Source organism: Dama dama, chromosome 17 (genome assembly GCF_033118175.1).
Source record: "Dama dama isolate Ldn47 chromosome 17, ASM3311817v1, whole genome shotgun sequence".
NCBI classification, from domain to species: domain Eukaryota; kingdom Metazoa; phylum Chordata; class Mammalia; order Artiodactyla; family Cervidae; genus Dama; species Dama dama.
In genome coordinates, this window is record NC_083697.1 from 31245800 (window position 1) to 31267491 (window position 21692).

The 21692-nt window shown below is 40.5% G+C and overlaps 1 protein-coding gene across 3 annotated transcripts in view; it reads right to left on the reverse strand.

Moving 5' to 3' along the window:
* The window catches only part of DAPP1 (dual adaptor of phosphotyrosine and 3-phosphoinositides 1), a 56031-nt gene that overhangs the window by 10817 nt on the left and 23522 nt on the right, over nucleotides 1-21692 (reverse strand). For all 3 annotated transcript variants that reach the window (XM_061164342.1, XM_061164340.1, XM_061164341.1), the window contains exons 3-4: nucleotides 20390-20523; nucleotides 3260-3390 (exon numbers count right to left, since the gene is read on the reverse strand). In XM_061164342.1, coding sequence (XP_061020325.1) covers nucleotides 3260-3390; nucleotides 20390-20523 — 265 coding nt within the window. The remainder of the gene's footprint in view (nucleotides 1-3259; nucleotides 3391-20389; nucleotides 20524-21692) is intronic.

Here is a 21692-nt window from a genome sequence, read left to right on the forward strand (position 1 = left end):
CCACCTGGGAAGCCCTGCCTGCCTTAATTTTAGTCAAAAGCCATCGGGTGGGATAAACTGAGGAAGTGTTTCAGAATGAAGACTACTCAAGAGGCAGGACAGATAAAGGCAACTTGTGATTTTGGATTGCATCCTTTTTGCTCTAAGGAGCCTTACTAAGAAAACTGATGACTGATGCCTAGATGAGATCTGTGGATGGGAGTGTGGTGCTGCATCAATGTTAATTTCCTAATTTGAATGTCTCTGGGTGGTCCTGCAGCAAATGTCCTATTAGAATCTGGGTTTTTCTTCTTCTGTTGATGATTGTCATGATCCCCCTACTACAGGATGAGTTCAGTGAGGGTAGAGCATTTGCCTAATTTATTGCCAACCCTCCAGTGCTTAAAACAGTCCTTGGTGCATTGTAGGCACTTTTTAAAAAAAGTTTTCTAAACAAATGAATTAATTAAATTCATCCTATCTCAGAAGCCCAATCCTATGTTGTGTATGAAATATATAAACAATCATTTCCCCAAATGCAGTTGCCAAAGGATGGTAAACAGTTTTACAGAAGCATCTACATTTCTGGGCAATAGGACACCTATTTTCATTTTCACTTCAAGCAAGAGGTTCTTTTTCCTGTAAATAGTCTATACTTATTTACACTGCCAGTGCCTGTGCAAGAAGGGCATCTCCACAAGAGAAGGCAGAAGCCCAGAAGCTTGTGCAAGAAGGGTATCTCCACAAGAGAAGGCAGAAGCCCAGAAGCCCTCAATCAAAGCTGTGAACACCTGTGTTCAGCCAGGGGCGACAGCCCTGATAAGACGGTAACTGTTCCCCAGCTGGCTGGTCCATCTATTCTGTAGTGAGGAGTACTATGACACAAGAATCCACTAGAAAACCTTTCTAGTTTTCTGTCCATATCAATGCACAAGAAATATCATGGACTCCTCATTATACAGTGTGAGTGAAGACATTTTCAACTTATCCACTCACCATTGTTTCATTGTTTTTAATTAGTTAATTTTGGCCTTGTCCCTGGCTTGCAGAATCTTAGTTTCTTGATCAGAGACTGAACCCAGCCTGGGCAGTGAAAACGGCTGAGTCCTAGCTACTGAACCCCCAAGCTGCTGGACTCCCAGGGAATTGCACCCTTGTTTTTAAAATGCCGTTATGCAGAACCTTCTGCGCATGTTCATTGCTGGATCCTTGGGCAGGTGAATCCATCTGACGCCTGGAGTGGGCAAAGAAGGCAAGCAATAAAGCTTGCAGAATTTGGTCCTAAGAAGGCTGTTTCCACCTAAGTATGCCTGTGTCTCATGCTTGCACCAATTCCACAAGTTCGGTCTTATCCGCATTCTACTATTGAAAAAGGACCGCACGCAGTAGGGTCTGGTTTGATCGACCTTGAGTGGAGATCTTTAGGCGACGGTAACAGAGAAGAATGTAAAGTAAAACTGAGAATACAAATGAAAATGATGGTGAAGTGATTGGTGGTGGGGTAGGATGGTAAAGAGGAAGGACAGGAAGAGTATAGTCGACCGGAAAACAAAGGCTTGGTTAGATCTTGATGTGTTCTCTGGTCTCTTTTGACTTGAGATTTACTGTCTTGCGTTCCTAAGTTTCCCTAGTTCAGAGGTCTTCTACTTCCCTCAGTAACAAAGCTAAAACATCGTCCTCAGCCAATTTCCAGGATTTTTATTTTTGAGTGGACGTAGCGTAGTAACAGTGTAATGTGTCGTGAACCTGATTAGCCTATAAAGCTACTGATTATGATTCCAGTCCCGGGCAAAGTCCCAGGCTCCTGGGAAGGACGGACTCTGTGCAGGTAGCCAGCCTCCTGCCCGATGATTCCAGGACAAAGGTGAGCAGAGCAAGGACAGAGGACGGGGGTGTTAGAGGAAGCTAGAAGGGGTCAAAAAGGCTTCCTGGAAGAGACTGATCCCAGATGCGAAGCTCCAAGGATGAGGGAACAGCAGAGATGTTGGCAGGGTTTCAGATGCAGGAAGGAGAGGAGGAGCATTCAGAAACGCGGGGTCCTCCAGCGTGAATGTGGGAGAGGCATAAGGGCAGGCCAGGGAGGGGAGCAGGATCCAGGCGGATAAAGACAGTGGGCATCCCATGAGACAAGTGCTCGGGCCTGGTGCACTGGGAAGACCCAGAGGAATCGGGTGGAGAGGGAGGTGGGAGGGGGGATCGGGATGGGGAATACGTGTAAATCTATGGCTGATTGATATCAATGTATGACAAAACCCACTGAAATGTTGTGAAGTAATTAGGCTCCAACTAATAAAAAAAAATTAAAAAAAAAAATAAATTACATCACTCTGACTCAGAAAAAAAAAAAAAAGACAGTGGGCATCCACCAAAAGCTGTTAAGCTGGAAGTCATGGTAAATCTGCTTCTCAGGAGAGATGTCTCTGGTGGCAGGGTAGAAAAAAAAAAGTATGACCGCAGAGACAAAAAGGTCATGCATGTTTTTATTTAATCTGTAGCGAAATATCTTCAAGTATAATGATTGCTATCTAGAACTAGCGCTTGACATTTCACTTAGGTGGGATCCTCTTTATCATGAGGACACAGCCAGATACCTTACAGGAGAGCATGCAGCCAGTGAGAAAGGAAAAGAATCAGGGTGCCCTGGGCACAACGAAGGGAAGAAGGTGCTGGAGAGGAACCTTTGCAGGGTCACAGCTCACAGAACAAACCTCACTGGACTCCAAGGAGAGCAATGAAAGGCCCCGTTGCTGAGTGAACAGTGGTTCACACGCTGCAAAGGAGTCCAAATGTCTTCTGTCTGGACCCCTCATTCAGTAAAGGAAAAACATAAATAATAAAAAGGCCAGGGAAAAAAATAATATCCTGAGAATTTATAGTAAAGACGGAGAATCTTTTTCTTCCAGAGAAAGTTGAAATGTAAAATAACTTTTTTTTTTAATTTAATGAATTTGTAGAATAACCATTTAGACAACTGTGTGACCATAAACATCTTTGGCACATTCTACCATGAACTTGTTTGGTGAAGTAAGGACAGGATTTAAGTGCCATTTCTGAAGTCTTTAAAATCCTATCACTATCGCATTGTATTTTTTTTTTTTTTTTTTTTTACAATTTACCCTGGACCAGATGAGCCATAGGCTTAGAACTTTACGTTCCTTTTCTAGTTTTACATCCCAAGGTAGAATTTTATGTGAACAGATGTACTGTAAAATGTGTGTAACTTATTGCACGTTCTTGCTTTTAGACAGTGAGCCCGGTGGGCAGATAGATGGCCACTTACAGAAGGGGCAGTGGGCACCAGGTCGTTTTCTGTTCTTCCCGTCTGCATTGCTGTGTGAACCCGGACGGATTCATAAATGGACGGTTCTTCCACTTTTTTGGGATAGGGGTGTTTCAGAACAATCAGAGTGCCTGAATGTAGACAAAAAAAAAAAAGTCAAATATAAGTCCCAGAAAGGAGTCCGAATGCTAACACCAGATCACTGTGCCTGGATCATAAAGTTTCTTGTTTTTCATGGATTCACTGACTCATTGTCTCAACATTTATCAAGTACAAACTACATTCCAGGCTCTTAAACTGGACACTGGAGATATAAAGTGTTGTGAGATAATTTCTGCCCTCCTAGTCTGGGACAGAATTAGCCATGAATACAGTCATTTAACTGAACAGGGTGATAAGACCACTGTCGGCAGTGTGAGCCAAACATGTTGGCTATGCATGTGGTAACTCTGCTTTCTAGGAGAGATGTCTGTAGGTGGCAGGGTATAAAAAGTACCGCAAAGACAAAAAGATCATGCATGAGAAGTGCAGTTCTATGCAATGCTTTAGAAGTGTTTTCCTAGGGGAGGCAGACACCATTAGCCTCCATTAGACCTTAGCAATAACTGTTGGTTTTCCAGGTGGGTTTACAAAAGTTGTGCAAACAAAACCATATAATGTACCAGGTATAGGAGGATTTATTCCACTGTTCTACTTTGTACTATTTTCAGAACAACTTGTAACAAACCTGTGAACCTAAAAAATATGAGCTTATAGCATTTTCCCTACTGTCTCCTACCACCCCATTGACAGCTGAAGGAAAAGAAGGCTCTGCTTTTCTTTGGTGGATATGAAGTGAATAGGCTGAGGCCACTGTGTAATTACCTTCACTTCCAAGTGAAGGAGGTGGTTCAGGCAGAAAAAGCCCACCCCACCCCCGGCCTGGGTGGGCCAGGTATTGGGGGTTGAGAGCTTTCAATTCAACACTGATATTTCCCCCTTCTGCATCCTTCCCTTCCCCTGATCAATCAGTCAATCAGAAACTAGAAAGTGACTACAAAAAGAGTAAGTTAAGGGTTTTCTCCCCTTTGCTCTGGCTTCTTGTTTGTTTGTTTTTTTTTTTTTTAATTTTTTTAATTTCACTTGGGTCTTTCATTTGGAAGGTCCAGGATTGTACCAGACACTAGGGGAGATGCAAAGATTTCAGTAGTTGATTCAACACATATTTCCTGAGCTCTCCTGAGTGCCAGGCATTTGTCTAGATCCAGGGGATATACCAGCAGACCAAGGAGACATAGCATTCACTCTCATGGCTGCAAAGACAGAAACATTTTGGAAAAAAAAAGAAAAGATAGGTGAGAGAATTGTTATGAAAACCCTAACAAAGCAAAGTGAAGGAATGAAGGGTGAAAAGAGAAAGGGGTCTGGGTAGTGTGATATTTATATCAGGTCAGGGAAATCTTCTTTGATGGGGTGACAGAAAGCTCATAGAAAGTATAGACTTTGAATTGGAGTGAAAAAGAGGCAATGAGGAAAGGAAAATACCTCCTCTGCAGTTTAAAAAAAGACCCGTAATAATAATGATAAACCCACAAACAAAGCAAAATCTTTCTGTGAGGTTTGAGTATAGACAATGAACTGACTGCAGAAACGAACAGTGCCTTCTGACACGGGGCCCAGTAACGCCCTGCTGGAAAGTGAAAAGGGGCATTGCGGAAAAGGGGCTCTCTTCTTGGCCCCCAAACTGTGGCCTGCTCCTCGCTCTGCACCCAACTCATCTCAGGAGCACTGGGATCACAGTGAAAAGTGGCTTTTGCTGTTCTCAGAAGGCCCAGTCCTGCTCTTGCACACGGCCTGCACCCGCTTTTGTTGAAGCGATTCTTTCATGAGGACAGATCCAGTCATATTGGGACCAGGGGCCGCTTACAGGCTTACAGTCATAATGAAAACAGCAACACCTAAACCAAGAGCAGCCGTTGTGCGGGCCCAGGGGCCATATGGATGCAGCTGTGACACGGCAGATGCTCGGTGAATTTGGGACCAGTTTCTCAGTGACCTACGCGAGAGAAGCACTTTCTGGCAGCCACCCTGGCTTTGTGGAAAGAGCCACCGTGGCCACTCAGCCCCTGTTCCTTTGGACATTCTACTCCAAGCATCTCTTTCTTCCTCTGACAAGTGGGAATGATTACCCTTTCTCCATGAAGCTGTTTTAAGCACCAAATAAAGAAGGGCTTGTGAAAGGATTATAAAAATGTTAGATGTTGTTACGTTCTGATATATTTTTAAAGTCTTAAGTGAAATGCCAGTGAGCACCATCTTTGCAAACATGGATTTTAAAATTAGGTAAAAAAGACCTAAATGTAACTATGTGCTAAGAATAACAATGGCAGTAGTCTGGATAGTCACTGACTATAGCACTCAGACAGACAAGTGCCTCTTAACACTTCCGTCTGACAATGGAGAAGAAGACCGGAGCTCAGGGCTCAATGCAGCTCACAAATTAGAAAAAAAAATGTGAAACCTTGTGCCTCATCTTGAAGTGAAGTGAAGTGTTAGTCACTCAGTTGTATCTGACTTTTTGCAACCCCAGGGACTGTAGACTGCCAAGCTCCTCTGTCCATGGGATTTTCCAGGCAAGAATACTGGAGTGGGTTGCCATTCAAATTCAGAGTTGATGCTAAATTATCATCCTATTCATATGCTTAATATGAAAATAATATTTTAAATTATGCCCTAGAAAGATGCCCCTGGTCAATCCTCTGTCCTTTTGCATAGAACCAAGCATCACCCAGGTATATAGTTGCCTACACTAGTCTCCTATAATGTTAAAGCTGAAACTCCAATACTTTGGCCACCTGATGTAAAGAGCTGACTCATTTGAAAAGACCCTGATGCTGGGAAAGATTGAGGGCAGGAGGAGAAGGGGATGACAGAGGATGAGATGGTTGGATGGCATCACTGACACAATGGACTCCAGGAGTTGGTGATGGACAGGGAGGCCTGGCGTGCTGCAGTTCATGGGGTCGCAAAGAGTCGGACACGACTGAGCAACTGAACTGAATTGAAGTGATTGCTGCTGTAACAAATCATCACAAACACAGTGATGTAACTTGATCAGATTATCCTACAGTTCTGGAGGTCAGAAGTCTGAAGTGGCTCTCATGAATCTAAAGGGAAGGTATTGGCAGAACTGCTTTCCTTTCGGAGGCTCTCGGAGACCATCCATTCCCTTGCCTTTTCTGGCTTCTGTAGGCTGCCCGCATTCCCTGATTGGCAGCTCCGTTCCTCCATCTTTAAAGCCAGCAGCAGTGGGTCAGGTCCTTCTCATGCTGCTGTCTCTCTAGGTCTCCTTCCCCTGCTTCCATCTTATAAGGACCATCGTGATCATAGTGGATGCTCCTGGGCAATCCAGGATAAGCTCTGCATCTCCAAGTCAGATAAGCAGTAGCCTTAATTCTATCAGCAAACTTAATTCCTTTTTGCCAGTAACACAGCGTTTACACTTCCAGGGAGGGATCTGAACACCTTTGAAGTGGGGAGGGGTCATTATTCTGTTTACTGAAGTATCAGTTCCTGGGTGGTAAGCTTAGCCACAGGGGCTCGCTGTGCTGCAGTGTAAAGATCTCTGGGCCAGGGCTGCTGCCTGAGCCTGCCGCACTGTAATCACTTGGGACCATAAAGCCGTTGCCTTTTCAACACATTTCCAAGCCCTGTGAGTCCTTTCAGAGCAGGTATGGTGTCAAATTTATCTTTGTATTCCCACCTCCTGATAGAGTTTCAGACATAGGGAAAGCTTAAGGAGTGAATGAATGAATGAACAAATGCCACAGTAGTTCAGGTGTAAGGCAGGAAGGGAAAGCTTGAGGAGTGAATGAATGAATGAACAAATGCCACAGTAACTCAGGTGCAAGGCAGGAAGAACATGAAATGAACCAGGCTTCCAGGTCCACAGTTACCTTGGCCAGGGCAAGGACAGGACGGGATGACAAACCCAAGTTCAGCTCTCCAAATCCCCACTGTGCTGTGCTTAGCTGCTCAGTCATGTCTGACTCTTTGTGACCCCATGGACTGTACCCCACCAGGCTCCTCTGTCCATGGGGATTCTCCAGGCAAGAATACTGGAGTGGGGTGCCATTCCCTCCTCCAGGGGATCTTCCCAACCCAGGGACTGAACCCAGGTCTCCAGCATTACAGGCAGATTCTTTTACCAACTGAGCCACCGGGGAAGCCCAAGAACACTGGAGTGGGTGGATTATCCCTTCTCCAGGGGATTTTTCCAGCCCAGGAATCAAACTGAGGTCTTCTGCATTGCAGGCGGATTCTTCACCAACTGAGCTACCAGGGAAGCCCCATATCTCCACTGGGAGCACTCAAATTCTATTTTGAAATCGTCCTCTGAAGTTTAATCAATAAGTAGCTAAACTAAGGTAAATGATACTGAGTCAACCATGAAAGTAGAACTGACATGTTAATTTTAACTACTAAGACCATGCATGAGGCTAGTTTGAATGGTGTCATGAAGAAAATAACAAGCTACTTATAAAATGCTAACTTTCATTGATAAAAATCTGGTCTCCTGAGAGAGGTGTCTCCTTAGCCAACCATTCTGCCCAAGGAAGGGCCAATATATGGACTTCTTGGCATAGCTGCTAGGCTTACAATGATTTCCTCTTTTCTAAACACCATCCCATCCCCTAACACAGAGGTAGACCCCCAGAGATCCTAGCCCTCCCCCACCTGGACTCACTCATTGGACTGACCCAGGGATCTGCTTAGTCACTTCTCTGGAGAGACGGTTCACTAACTTCAGTTTCTGAGTTCACAAAGGAGACTGTTGTTTCCTGCCTTTGACATGAAAGCTGGTTTCAGAAACAACTCCATGAAGGCACAGTTTTGAGTTGATCAGAGCATGAGAAAGGCAGGTATTTCAATGTGCTGCAAGCTTCAGAGTAGCCTCATGATCACCTGGCTGATTCCTTGTTGTCTCTTTCTGTTTCTCTTGCCCCTAAATTCTGAATGGGAATATCTTTCCAAACAATTCCCACTTTTCTCCCCATATCTTTTTTTTTAAAAGTTCAGCTAGCTAGGGTTAGTTTCTGTCATTGGCAATGGAAAGAAACTCATCTAAGGTAGACACCACAGACTTATTATTAAGTTAGAAGGTTCAAGGTTCATGACAGCATGCTGACTCCATATGAAAGAACTCTGGGTTAGCAATATTCACAGCAAACAAAACTCCAGGACTTGGTTAGAAGATTCTGACAAAAGGCAACAAACAGAGGCAGGGGCTGGTAGAGAGAGAAGAAAGATCTGCCACTACACGTTGGAACCCTGGCTATGTTTCACTTCAGTTTCTGAACTACATGAAGGAGACTGTTGTTTCCTGCCTTTGACATGAAACCTGGTATCAAAAACTCTTGGTGGGGGAATATTTTTGAACTGTAACTTACAGACACCTACTCAGTGTATAGTATTATGAGATTGCATTGAAAGACTCCTTATCATATATTCCAGCAGGAATTCAGAAAATAAGTAAGGACAGTCTCAAGCCTCAGGCACTGGTTTGATATCTAAACTAGAGTGCAGGGCACACAGCTCCTAAAAAGTAAACTTTGTTTAGAATATTTCTTTTTTGCACTGAAGCGAGTGCTGCCACCAGGTTCCCCATCTAGACTGTAAGATGGCTGGAGGGCAAGGATGATACCCGTTTCATCACTATATTATCAGTGGCCAGCAGATTATTAATTATGAATTAAATGAAAATAAGATCATATCCATCTATGTTTTATTATTGCCCTCAGGTTCAGAAAACAAGCTTTCCTACTGCATATGCATGGTAGATTCCTCCATTTCCTCCTGCTAATACAGGGTTACTTTCTAGGGGAGTTACAAGAATATTGAAGATCTTTCTGTTTTCTTCTTTGCTCTGCAAATGGACTTGAACTCATCATAAAATGGTGCTAGTAAAATCACGTTTGTTTACACATGAAGGAGTTTTAATATTTGATTTCTAGTCTCATAGGGAGAAATACACTGAGTTAAGAAAAGCAGACCTGACAGTCAGGGCAAGAGAAGATTCTGTTATAAACCAAGTCAAATCAGATCACTTTTTTGGGAGTACTTGATTCTACCTTTCATATGAGTGCAATATGGAACTGACTTAAAATTTGAAGAAGACATCACAAAGATTTAATGAAAACATTAATCCAATTGTCTCTAAACCAACTCTTCATGATATGTCAAAAATATATAGCTCTAGCATATAATTATTGGAATGAATTACCATAAAAGGGCTTCTTAAAGTAACATCAATAATGATTAGTTCTGCCACGCTAAGAATTATTATAAATATCACTATCTTACATGCCTAATCTCATTCAGTCTTCACAGCAAGTCATTAAGGTATCAACTAGTACCATCAGCTCAATTTTATAAGATGATACTGAAGCTCAGAGAGGTTACATAATTTGCCTGAAGACACGCAATTGGTACATAGCAAAGGCTGGAGTTAGACCTGAGGTTCATATGTTTACACATCATACCGTCCATTTTTCTTAGCCTTGGTGATAATCACCACCATGGAAACTCTCTACGGCATGTGAAATGTGCTTTGGCTATTGTGGGCAAGAGAATCACGTGTATCAATCAAAATTTGATGAAATGGATTCTTCAAGAAGCAGCTTAAGGAAAGAAAATGAGAGTTTTTACTTCAACATTTCTCACCAGACCTCAGTTTCTTCATTTATAAAGGAGTAATTAAATGGTCTCTGAGCTCCCTTCCAGTTCCAACATTGCGTAAATCTAGTTCACTGCACAAGCCCAACTGAAGGTGAAGAAATATTAGTATGCGTAGTAACCAAATGTTTATCCTGTCTCAGTAAATGTGCAATATTCATCTGATACACTTCTGTCCTGATGTCATTTTATTTTTGCCTCTCATGTTTCTTTTCCTCCCCCTTCTCTTCAAACTTTAAATTTTATTTTACTTTATTGTAGTTACATAGGCTGTTTTATATCCTTTCTGGAGAGGTATGCATGAGATGGGGCTAAGTATTTGGGGGTTCTGTTCTAGTCAACTTTTTTTTTTAATTATTTGATTATTTTATTTTCGGCTGCACTGGGTCTTTATCGCTGATCCTCTAGCTGCTAGGGTGAGCTTCTCCTTGCAGTGGCATCTCTTGTTGCAGAGCATGCGCTCTAGGGTGTGTGGACTCGGTAGTTGCGGCATGCGGACTTAGTTTCCCCCAAGGCATGTGAGATCTTAGTTCCCCGGCCAGGGATTGAATCCATGTCCCATGCTTTGCAAAGTGTATTCTTAACCAGTGGGCCACCAGGGAAGCCCTAGTCAACTTTTTTTGTGTTTTATGATTTTCTAGAATAATTTCTCCAGTAAAAATTCATGTTAGTAAATTAAGAATAACAGTAAACACAAAGTTCAAATTGAGTCACATTCTTTAGAACAAGGGTTTTATATCATATCAAAAATATTATTATAGGCTTTAAGGAGACTGAGGACTAAACCATGTACTGTAGGCCTGCCATACCCTACAAGCATTTTTTGCATCACGTGGCATGGACTGTCTCCATCCTAATCCATTCAAAGCCATGCTGTGCTGTGGCAATATTGCCCGTAGTGTCACTGGGACACCAGTTTTAGGAGAACACAAAGTGAATGGAAAACACACAGACTTTAAAACCAGGTTAGCCTGGATTCCAGTCTCAGCACTAATGTATTCTCTGTTTGCAACTTGGGCAAATAAATGAAAATCTCTGAGTTTTTATTTCCTAATCTGAAAATAGGACCACTTTACTCATGATTGTGGGTGGTCCAGAAGATTAAATAACTTGGTATGTGTGAAAATATCTAATAGCGTGCCTGGAACTTAGTAAAACTTCGCAAAGATTTGTTTCATTCTCTTCCTTGCCTGCTTTTTACTTTTCTAAACATGCCTCATCTACGAATGAAGATTTGTATTTCTGGCAAACATAACCTGAAGAAGTGACTGCTGGGCTTCCCTGGTGGCTCTGTGGTAAAGAATTCACATGTCAATGCAAGAGATACCAGTTTGATCCATGATCCACGAAGATCCTACATCCCTGGAGCAGCTAAGTCTGTGCACACAACTATTGAGCTTGTGCTCGAGAGCTCAGGAGTAAGCAACTTCTGAGTCCACGTGCTGCAGCTACGAAAGCCCATATGCCCTGGAGCCTGTACTCTGCAACAGGAGAAACCACTGCAGTGAGAAGCCTGTGCCCTGCAGCTAGAGAGGAGCCCAAGCAGCATTGGGGACCCAGCACAGCCAAAGATAAATAGATAAATAAAAGTATTTTTTAAAAAAAGAAGTGACTCCTGGATGTGATTTGACAACATTCCAAGTTATCGCCAATTATTTTCAGAAGTGTCACATAATTCTCAAATTAAAATTAATTTTAACCTCATCATTTTAAAATGTCACCTAGATGAAATGGCTAGAGTCACAAAATAAAATAATAATAACTGTAGCAGTTATCAAAAGGTTGGGAATCCCCACATCAGAACAAAAAGAGAAGTGGAAATTTGACATTTAACAAAGAACCAGATAGGATCTTCAAAACTGAGAACCAATCACTATAAAGGGTAAGCATAAACACAGTACTTATTATTTTTTTTCATGCTAGTTAGGTGATTAAGGTCACAACACAGTGATTTTTATAATAAATTGTACATGACAATTTCATGTACAAAATTATTGCAATACAGATAAAAGGTCATGGAAAAAGCAATTTTTATTTTAATACTATCTGGACACGTAAGCATAAAGATAAATGCTGGGTACATTTTCCAAGACAAATCTTAGTCAAATACAAACTGCTGCTGCTGCTAAGTCGCTTCAGTCGTGTCCAACTCTGTGTGACCCCATAGACTGCAGCCTACCAGGCTCCTCTGTCCATGGGATTTTCCAGGCAAGGATACTGGAGTGGGGTGCCATCACCTTCTCCGGAGTCAAATACAAGAGGATTCATTAAAAATTAATAATGAACCAAACACGTCCATACTAAAAAAAACTCTCATATTTTCAAATCTATTTGAGTTGAATTTAGAAGCCATGTACAAATATGAGTAAAAGATTCACATAACATCTTACTATTTTAGGGCTTCCCCGGTGGCTCAGATGGTAAGGAGTCTACCTGCAGTGCGGGAGACCTGGGTCCAGGTTCAATCCCTGGATTGGGAAGATCCCCTGGAGAAGGAAATGGCAACCCGCTCCAGAATGCTTGCCTGGAAAATCCCATGGACGGAGGAGCCTGGTGGGCTACAGTCCATAGGGTTGCGAAGAATCGGACATGACTGAGCCACTTCACTTTACTATTACAAATGAAATGTGGAGTCTGAATTTAATAACGACTGAACATACATACAACACAAATCATTTTCAAATTATGCTTTGTACATATTTTGGAAGTAAAAATTGCCAGCAACTTGCTAGTTGTTACGTTGCCTCAAAAGCTGCAGTGTGGACGTTGGTATTGGTATACTCTCTACGGAATGCTGTGGGTCATGATTAGCATTTATTCTTTCAGGCGATGGGACATAACAGGGAAAGAAAATGACAAGAATCCTTCTTCTCATAGAGTTTATATATGAGTGTGAAGATGTTTAAAAAATAAGTGGGTTAAAAATAGTTAGGGGCTTCCCTTGCAGTCCAGTGATTAACCCTTCACCTTTCAATGCAGGGGGTGTGGGTGCAATCCTTGGTTGGGAAGCTAAGATCCCACATGCCTTGTGGTCAAAACATAAAACAGAAATCATACTGTAGCAAATGCAATAAAGACTTAAAAAATGGTCCACATTAAACAATTAAAATATCTTATAAAAATATGTTGAAAAAGGTAAAAGGGCATTGAATACAGTAAAAGCAAATGGGTACATTGTATATCTCTGTGATATACTTGGGAGATGATTGGGTTTTGGGAAGGAGAAGTACCTTAAGAGTGAAATAAGAAGAAATTACAGTGAACAGAAACTTTAATGGTGATTAGAGAGATTACAACAAGGGAAAAGGAGAATTAAGGAAAAAATAATAGGAAAAAAAAAAGAAGAATAGAATCCTGAAGGTTATTAGGAGGGTTAGATCTTGTTCACAAGAATTATCATTCTTTATTAAGGAAACAGAAATGCTGGGAGTTTAAATAAAATAAAATAAGAATAAAATAGGGGAAATAATCTTAAAAGACTATATATCCCTATAGGTTAACCCTTTTACCTATCTTGAGTGCCAATATTTTCTGATGACCCAGAACCAAGCATTCTGGTTTCACTCTACCGAAGACATTATATAGACAGAAAGCTGTAAAGCAAAAGCTTACAGCTGTTGGTTATTTGATTATCTTTCCCATTGCCCTCAAAGATAAAGTCTCTCTTAAATAAATTCACTCCCAGGCTCTACCGAGTGAGGCTGGCCTGAGTGGGCTCTGGACTGAGAGGCCTGAAATACCCAGCTCTAGTCCTTTCCATTCCAGAGATCTGGATGTCAGGACCCTGACAGGGTCTCATTCATGAGGCAGGAAAATGCTTCCCCAGGTGATCCTTAACCAAGCAAAAATTTTAATTAAAATTTGCACTTTATCTGATAGTGAGCAAGGAATCATTAGCTAGAGGTCTCTTGATCACTGGAAGCCAATTCTTTTTTTATTAATTTAAAATTTTTTTATTGAAGTATAGTTGATTTATAATTTGTATTAATTTTTGCTGCACAGCAAAGTGATTCAGCCATATATATTCAGGCATATATATATATATATATATATATATATATATATATCCTTTTTATATTCTTTTCCATTATGGTTCTATATTCTTTTTATATTCTTTTCCATTATGGTTCATCACAGGACATGGAATATTAGTTCCCTGTGCTTTAGAGTAGAACCTTGCTGCCCATCCATTCCATATATGATAGCTTTCATCTGCTAACCCCAAATTCCCAATTCACCCTTCTTCCACTGCCCCCTGCCCTTGGCAACCACAAGTCTGTTCCCTATGTGAGTCAGTTTCTGTTTCATAGATAGGTTCATCTGTGCCATATTTTAGACTCCATGTGTAAGTGATATCACATGGTATTTGTCTTTCTTTTTTTGACTTATTTAACTTAGTATAATGATCTCTAGTTGCATCTTTGTCACTGCAAATGGCTTTGTTTCATTTTTTGTGGCTTAGTAGTATTCCATTGTGTGTGTGTGTGTGTGTGTGTGTGTGTGATATACATGTATATCACATCTGTATCCATTCATCTGCCAATGGGCATTTAGGCTGTTTCCACGTTTTGGCTATTGTGAATAGTGCTGCTATGAATACAGGGTACATGTATCCTCTTGAATTACAATTTTGCAGGAGCCAGCTCTTAAATGAACAACAAGAGTTTGGTTTTTAGGAGATGGAATCCCAGTTTCTGTTCACTGCTGTTCATAGGTCACAGTGCTGCCTCTGTGACTTCCAAGGATCAGCTGGGTTTAAGAGCCGTCACAGCTTCAGCACGTCGGGCATGTTATCTTGTCTCCTGAGGCCTATTACTCCCAGAGGACAAAACAGGAACACTCATAAGTTATGGGTTTTGCCTCTTGTTCCCAGCTTTACTGGCTTTGCCTTCAGCTGGCAGGGACAGATAAGAGGAAGTTTTACAGTTACTGGAATATCACTCAAGGGTTGGAAGCCAGACTGTCAAGTGCATATCTATCATCACCTGGAGTCTATAGCAGAGGTTTAAATAGCAGCAAATTCCCAACTTGGTAATGAATGAAAGAGAGGAGAGGCAATGGAGAGTATGAAAATTGCAGTTTCCCAAGTTTTATTGCAATAAATAAAATAAATATTATATTAATGACAAGAGATACAGCAAGCTTTAGATTTGGAGAAATCTACTATAGGAGTCTAGGTTACAAATCTTTGTAAGCCCTATTGTATTAGCCACAGACATTTATTCAGATGACTGTATTTGCTGGAAAAGCTTAACATTGTCCCAAGTTTGTCCCAACATTGTCCCAATCACCTAGTGATTGGATCAGTGCCAGAAAGGTTCAGCCAGAAAGTACTGCAAAATATCCATTTCAAATAAGACACACATATATGCACACAATGAAATACTACTTAGCCATAAAAAATGAAATCTTGCCATTTGCAGCAATATGGATGGAGGGCATAATGCCAAGTGAAGTAAGTCAGACAGAGAAAGATAAATACTGTATATCACTTATATGTGGAATCTATAAATAGAACAAACTGGTGAATCTGCCTGCCATGCAGGAGACCCAGGTTTGATTCCTGGGTTGTGAAGATCCCCTGGAGAAGGAAATGGCAATCCACTCCAGTATTCTTGCCTGGAAAATACTATGGACAGAGGAGCCAGGTGGGCTACAGTCCATGGGGTCGCAAGAGTTGGACACAACTCAGCGACTAAACCACCACCACAGTGAATAAAATAAAAAAGAAGCAGGCTCACAGTTATTGAGAACAAACTAGTGGTTATCAGTGGAGAGAGGGAAAGGGGAGGGGCAGCAGAGGGGTAGGTGATTAAGAGGTATAAACTATATGTATAAAAATAAGCTTCATGGATAATTATATAGAACAGGGAATATAACCAATATTTTATAATACCATAAATGGAGTAAAACTTTAAAATTATGAATCACTATATGCACACATATAGTATTATCTATCAACTACACTTCAGTTTAAAAAAACCTTTAAAAAAATGATTTTTGAAATCTGCCAGTATGCAGAATATGTACCTTTTCCTAACTTGGAGAAAATCCAGACAGGAGCATGGAGAATGACCAAAGAGATTGAAAATAGAATCTAGAGGGACAGTTTAAAAGAAGGAAGTCAGCTTTGCTTGGAGAGAGAAAAGAAGGCTGAAAGTAACAATGATACTGGCTTTGAAGGACACAAAGAGCTGCAGCTCACAGTCATCATTCATTCAGCCACTCATTCACTCATTCACTCACAGTCCCAGCACCTGGGAGACAAAGAGAAGGACAAAAATCAAAGTAGGTGAAACAGAATCCTTAGCTTCAACATCTACTGTCCATTGCCAGTGCCCAAGAATTGACAAAAATAAGTGTAGGCTGGGACACAAGTAGGAAATAAGCCTGAAGGGAAGAGATTTAAGAAATTTAAAAACTTTCCAGGAGGTGGCAAGAGTGAACACCAACATCTTAGAAATCAGTGAACTAAAATGGACAGGAATGGGAAAATTTAATTCAGATGATCATTATATCTACTACTGTGGGCAAGAATCCCTTAGAAGAAATGGAGTAGGCCTCAAAGTCAACAGAAGAGCCCAAAATGCAGTACTTGGGTACAATCTCAAAACTGACAGAATGATTTCAGTTTGTTTCCATGCAAACCATTCAACATCATTGTAATCCAAGTCTATGTTCCAACCACTAATGCCAAAGAAATTGAAGTTAAACGGTTTTATGAAGACCTCCAAGGCCTTCTAGAACTAATATAAGACAAAAAAAAAAAAAAAATGTCCTTTTCAACATAGGGGATTGGAATGCAAAAGTAGGAAGTCAAGAGATACCTGGAGTTACAGGCAAGGTTGGCCTTGGAGTACAAAATGAAGCAGGACAAAGGCTAACAGTTTTGCCAAGAGAATGCAGTGGTCATAACAAACACCCTCTTTTAATAACACAAGAGACAACTCCACGCGGTATAGTACCAAATGGCCAATACCAAAATCAGATTGATTATATTATTTGCAGCCGAAGATGAAGAAGCTCTATATAGTCAGCAAAAATAAGACTGGAAGGTGACTGTGTCTCAGATCATGAACTCCTTATTGTCAAATTTAGACTTAAATTGAAGGAAGTAGGGAAAACCACTAGATCATTCAGGTATGACGTAAATCAAATCCCTTATGATTATACAGTGGAAGTGACAAATAGATTCAAGGGATTAGATCTGATAGACAGAGTGCCTGAAGAACTTTGAATGGAGGTTTGTAACATTGTAAAGGTGATGGTGATCAAAACCATCCCCCCAAAAAGAAATGCAAGAAGTCAAAGTGGTCGTCTAAGGAAGATTTACAAATAGCTGAGAAAAGAAGAGAAGCAAAAAGCAAGGAAGAAAGGGAAAGATAAACCCATCTGAATGCAGAGTTTCAAAGAATAGCAAGGAGAGATAAGAGGGCCTTCTTAAGTGAACAATGCAAATAAATAGAGGAAAACAATTGAATGAGGAAATGGGAAAGACTAGAAATCTCTTCAAGAAAATTAAAGATATTAAGGGAACATTTCATGGAAGGATGGACATGATAAAGAAAAGAAATGGTAAGGACCTAAGAAGCAGAAAAGATTAAGAAGAGATGGTAAGAATACACAGAAGAACTGTACAAAAAATGTCCTAATGACCCTGATAACCACCATAGAGTGGTCACTCACCTAGAGCTGGACATCCTGGAGTGTGAAGTCAAGTCAAATGGGATTTAAGAAGCATTACTACTAACAAAGCTACTAGAGGTGATGGAATTCCAGCTGAGTTATTTCAAATCCTAAAAGATGATGCTGTGAAAGTGCTGCCCTCAACACGCCAGCAAAGTTGGAAAACTTAGCAGTGGCCACAGGGCGGGAAAAGGTCAGTTTTCAATTCCAATCCCAAAGAAAGGCAATGCCAAAGAACGTTCAAACTACCACACAATTGCGCTCATTTCACAAGCTAGCAAGGTAATGCTCAAAATCCTTCAGCTAGGCTTCAGCAGTACATGAACCAAGAACTTCCAGTTGTACAAGCTGGAATTTAGAGAAGGCAAATGAACCAGAGATCAAATTGCCAACATCCATTGGATCATAGAAAAAGCAAGGGAATTCCAAAATAACTTCTGCTTCATTGACTATACTAAAGCCTTTGACTGTGTGGATCACAACAAACTGTGGACAATTCTTAAAGAAATGGGAATACCAGACACTATACCTGAGAAACCTATATGGAGGACAAGAAGCAACAGTAAGAACCAGACATGGAAAAATGGACTGGTTCCAAATTGGGAAAGGATTACATCAAGGCTGTATATTGTTACCCTGCATATTTAACTAATAAGCAGAGTACCTCATGAGAAATGCTGGACTGGATGAATCACAAGTTGGAATCATGATTGCCAGGAGGAATATCAACAACCTAAGATATGGAGATAATACTACTCTAATGGCAGAAATTAAAGAGGAATTAAAGAGCCTCTTGAAGAGGGTGAAAGAGGAGAGTGAAAAGGCTGGCTTAAAACTCAACATTCAAAAAGCTAAGATCATGGCATCCAGTCCCATTACTTCATGGCAAATAGAAGGAGAAATAAGTGGAAACAGTGAAAGATTTTATTTTCTTGGGCTCCAAAATCACTGCAGATGGTGACTACAGCCATGAAATTAAAAGACTCTTGCTTCTTGGAAGGAAAATTATGACAAACCTAGACAGCATATTAAAAGGTAGACACATCACTTTGCTGACAAAGGTCAGTCTAGTCAAAGCTATGGTTTATAGTCATGTAGGGATGTGAGAGTTGGCCCATAAATATGGCTGAGTACCAAAGAATTGATGCTTTTGAACTGTAGTGTGCTGGAGAAGACTCTTGAGAGTCTCTTGGACTGCAAGGAGATCAAACCAGTCAGTCTTAAAGGAAATCAACCTAGAATATTCATTGGAGGGACTGATGCTGAAGCTGAAACTTCAATACTTTAGCCACCTGATGGGAAGAGCCGACTCATTGGAAAAGACCCTGATCCTGGGAAAGATCGAAGGCAAAAGGAGAAAGAACCAGAGAATGAGATGATTAGATAGCATCACCGACTCAGTGGACATGAATTTGAGCTAATTCTGGGAGACAGTGAGACAGGGAAGCCTGGCGTGCTGCAGTCCATGAGGTCACAAAGAGTCAGACACAACTTAGACAGTGAACAACATTGCTTCCAGTGAACAGCAATGGAAATAAATTCATCCCCACTTGCCCTTTATTTATGAGAGCTACTGCTGGTTAAATGGTAATTTTCAGGGTTGATTAGGAGAATTTCCACCAGAAAAAAGAGAAAAAAAGATGATCACTTCAGTCTTACGGTTTGGAATATTCTGTTACAGACCTTGTACGGTCAGTATAAGGTAAGGCAAATATTTTGTGGTTTCCGTCTCTGCTCAACACTGTATGATTCATATCAGGGTCTGTTCAGGCCACAGAAATAGCAGAAGAGGAAAAGGCAATCGTGGTATCTCTCCCCAGAGTGGTTAACAAAAAGCCCGCTAACCAAGTTTACCATGAACATGAGTGTGTACAAATTCTCAGCAACTGACTGTGTTATTAACACTTGAATTCCTTTTGTGCTTGGTTCTTGGAATTGTCCAACTTTTGATTAACTGAGAATTATCATCATTTAGGACACAAAAAATTGTGATTCTATTAAGACAAATACAAAGGAAATATTTTACTTACTTTAAATAGTACAGACAAATGAGTTAGATAATTAAAAAATCAAGATAGTATGCTTTGTTTTTAATTTGAATGTTCTGGTTTCACTCTAACCACCTAAAAAGGAAATTTCAAACTTTTTCAGGCATACTTAAACCCCATTTAAAAATTTACAAGAAACCAAGACTCAGGAGAACAATTTTTAGTCAGTATTTTCGCTGTTCCATGACCTTTGGGAAATTTAAGTGTAAATTTCATCTTTAACAATGCTCAAAAACTGTTCAAAATGACCATTTTGTGTCTCCCAGATATGCAAACTGCCCATACCTAAACTTCTGATGAATCAAAAAGTTGTTCTTTCCTCTGTTCTTTCTTTGTTTATTGTATACATCATTAGACCATTAAAAAAAAATGTGTACTTTTAGTCAATCCATTAAATAATATATCCTGAGAAAAATACCTATTTTGTACAAAGCACCTTGTTTTCTCCTAAAGATAATACTGAAATGTGTATATATATATATATATATACACACACATATATATGTAATTTATTTATGTAGCATATGGCACAGTAATTGAAAAATATGTTTCTAAACATACCCAATTGTATATAGTATGCACATAATCCAATAGAAGTGACAACAATTTACTTGAAATCCATTTTGTCCCACCTCCATTCTGAAATAATATCTCTCAGGTCAACTGTATGTGCATAGCTTACCTGTCTCACTTCCAATCAAAGGCTGATTTGCAAAATGCTTGACAAAATCCTTCAAAGATGGGAATTCATTAAAGCCAAATTTAAATGAATATCCAGTATATTCAACATGAAAGTGTTTGACAGAGTCTTTGGCTCTAAAAGAAAAAAAGGGGGGGAAATGTAATGCTATTAAAGAAACAAGTATCTTTTTTGAAGGGAAATATAACCTTAGGCATTAGTATCATCATGAAGCCTTTCTCAAAACAGAGTTATGACACAATCACCAAAACCACTGGCATTTAAAGAATAGCATTCCTCTAATAATTAGTAATGTTGAGCATCTTTTCATGTGCTTATCTGTATGTCTTTTTTGGGGAAACATTTATTAAGGTCTTCTGCTCATTTTTCAACTGGATTGTTTGTATTTTGCTTGAGGCATAAGTGTAAGAGAGACAGGAAGAGAGGTGATAGAAATGGCAGTCACCCTCTCCCCGTATCTCTGTGCCTGGACCTCCTTCCTTACTTGGGAGTCAGTACAAATTCTGCCTCTTTTCACCTAATCAGTTATGTGAGCCCTGTCCTTTGCCTCCCACCCCTGCTCCACTCCCTGCTGAATAAAATACCAACTTTCTTACATTGCTGTTTTTGGAATAAGGCAGAAAATTAAATTTTATCTATATCTATAACCATATACACACACATACACACATGGCCTCACTTCCACTGTTCTTCTCTTTCAGGTAACTTTCCACCTTTAGCAAAAATAAGAAGTCAGAATCACCTAGAGGGTGCAGACTTCTGGGCCTTACCCCCTGAATTCCTGATTTAGTAGGTCTGGGGTTGAGCCCAAGACTTGTATTGCTAACATTCTCCGAAGTGATGCTACTGGTCTGGGGACCACGTCTTGCCAACTGCCATAGGCCAACCGGCTGTACTATTCTCCTAGGAGCTTCTACCTTTGTCCCTTAGCCTGTACTGTTCCCTTCACCTGTGACTTCTTCCACTTTGTTTTTGATTGTGTCCATTCAAATGCACCTTACTATCAAATATTGCACGATATTCCAGCTTGAGTTACTTGTTTTTTCTCTTCTCAACAATCCACACACTTACCTTGCTGTCTTTCATGTCATTTACAGCACTCTCCTTTGTAGTAAGGTATTTATATATGGCCTTATTGCCCCTGTGAGGCTAGACTTCCTGAAGACAAGGTCTTTGAATCTCCTACAACACTTATCAAAGTGGTAGGCACAGAGTGGATGCTCTGAAATATTATTAAGGAAGTGAATGAACAAATGAATGAAAAAAACCATTCTCCTGAGCTGGT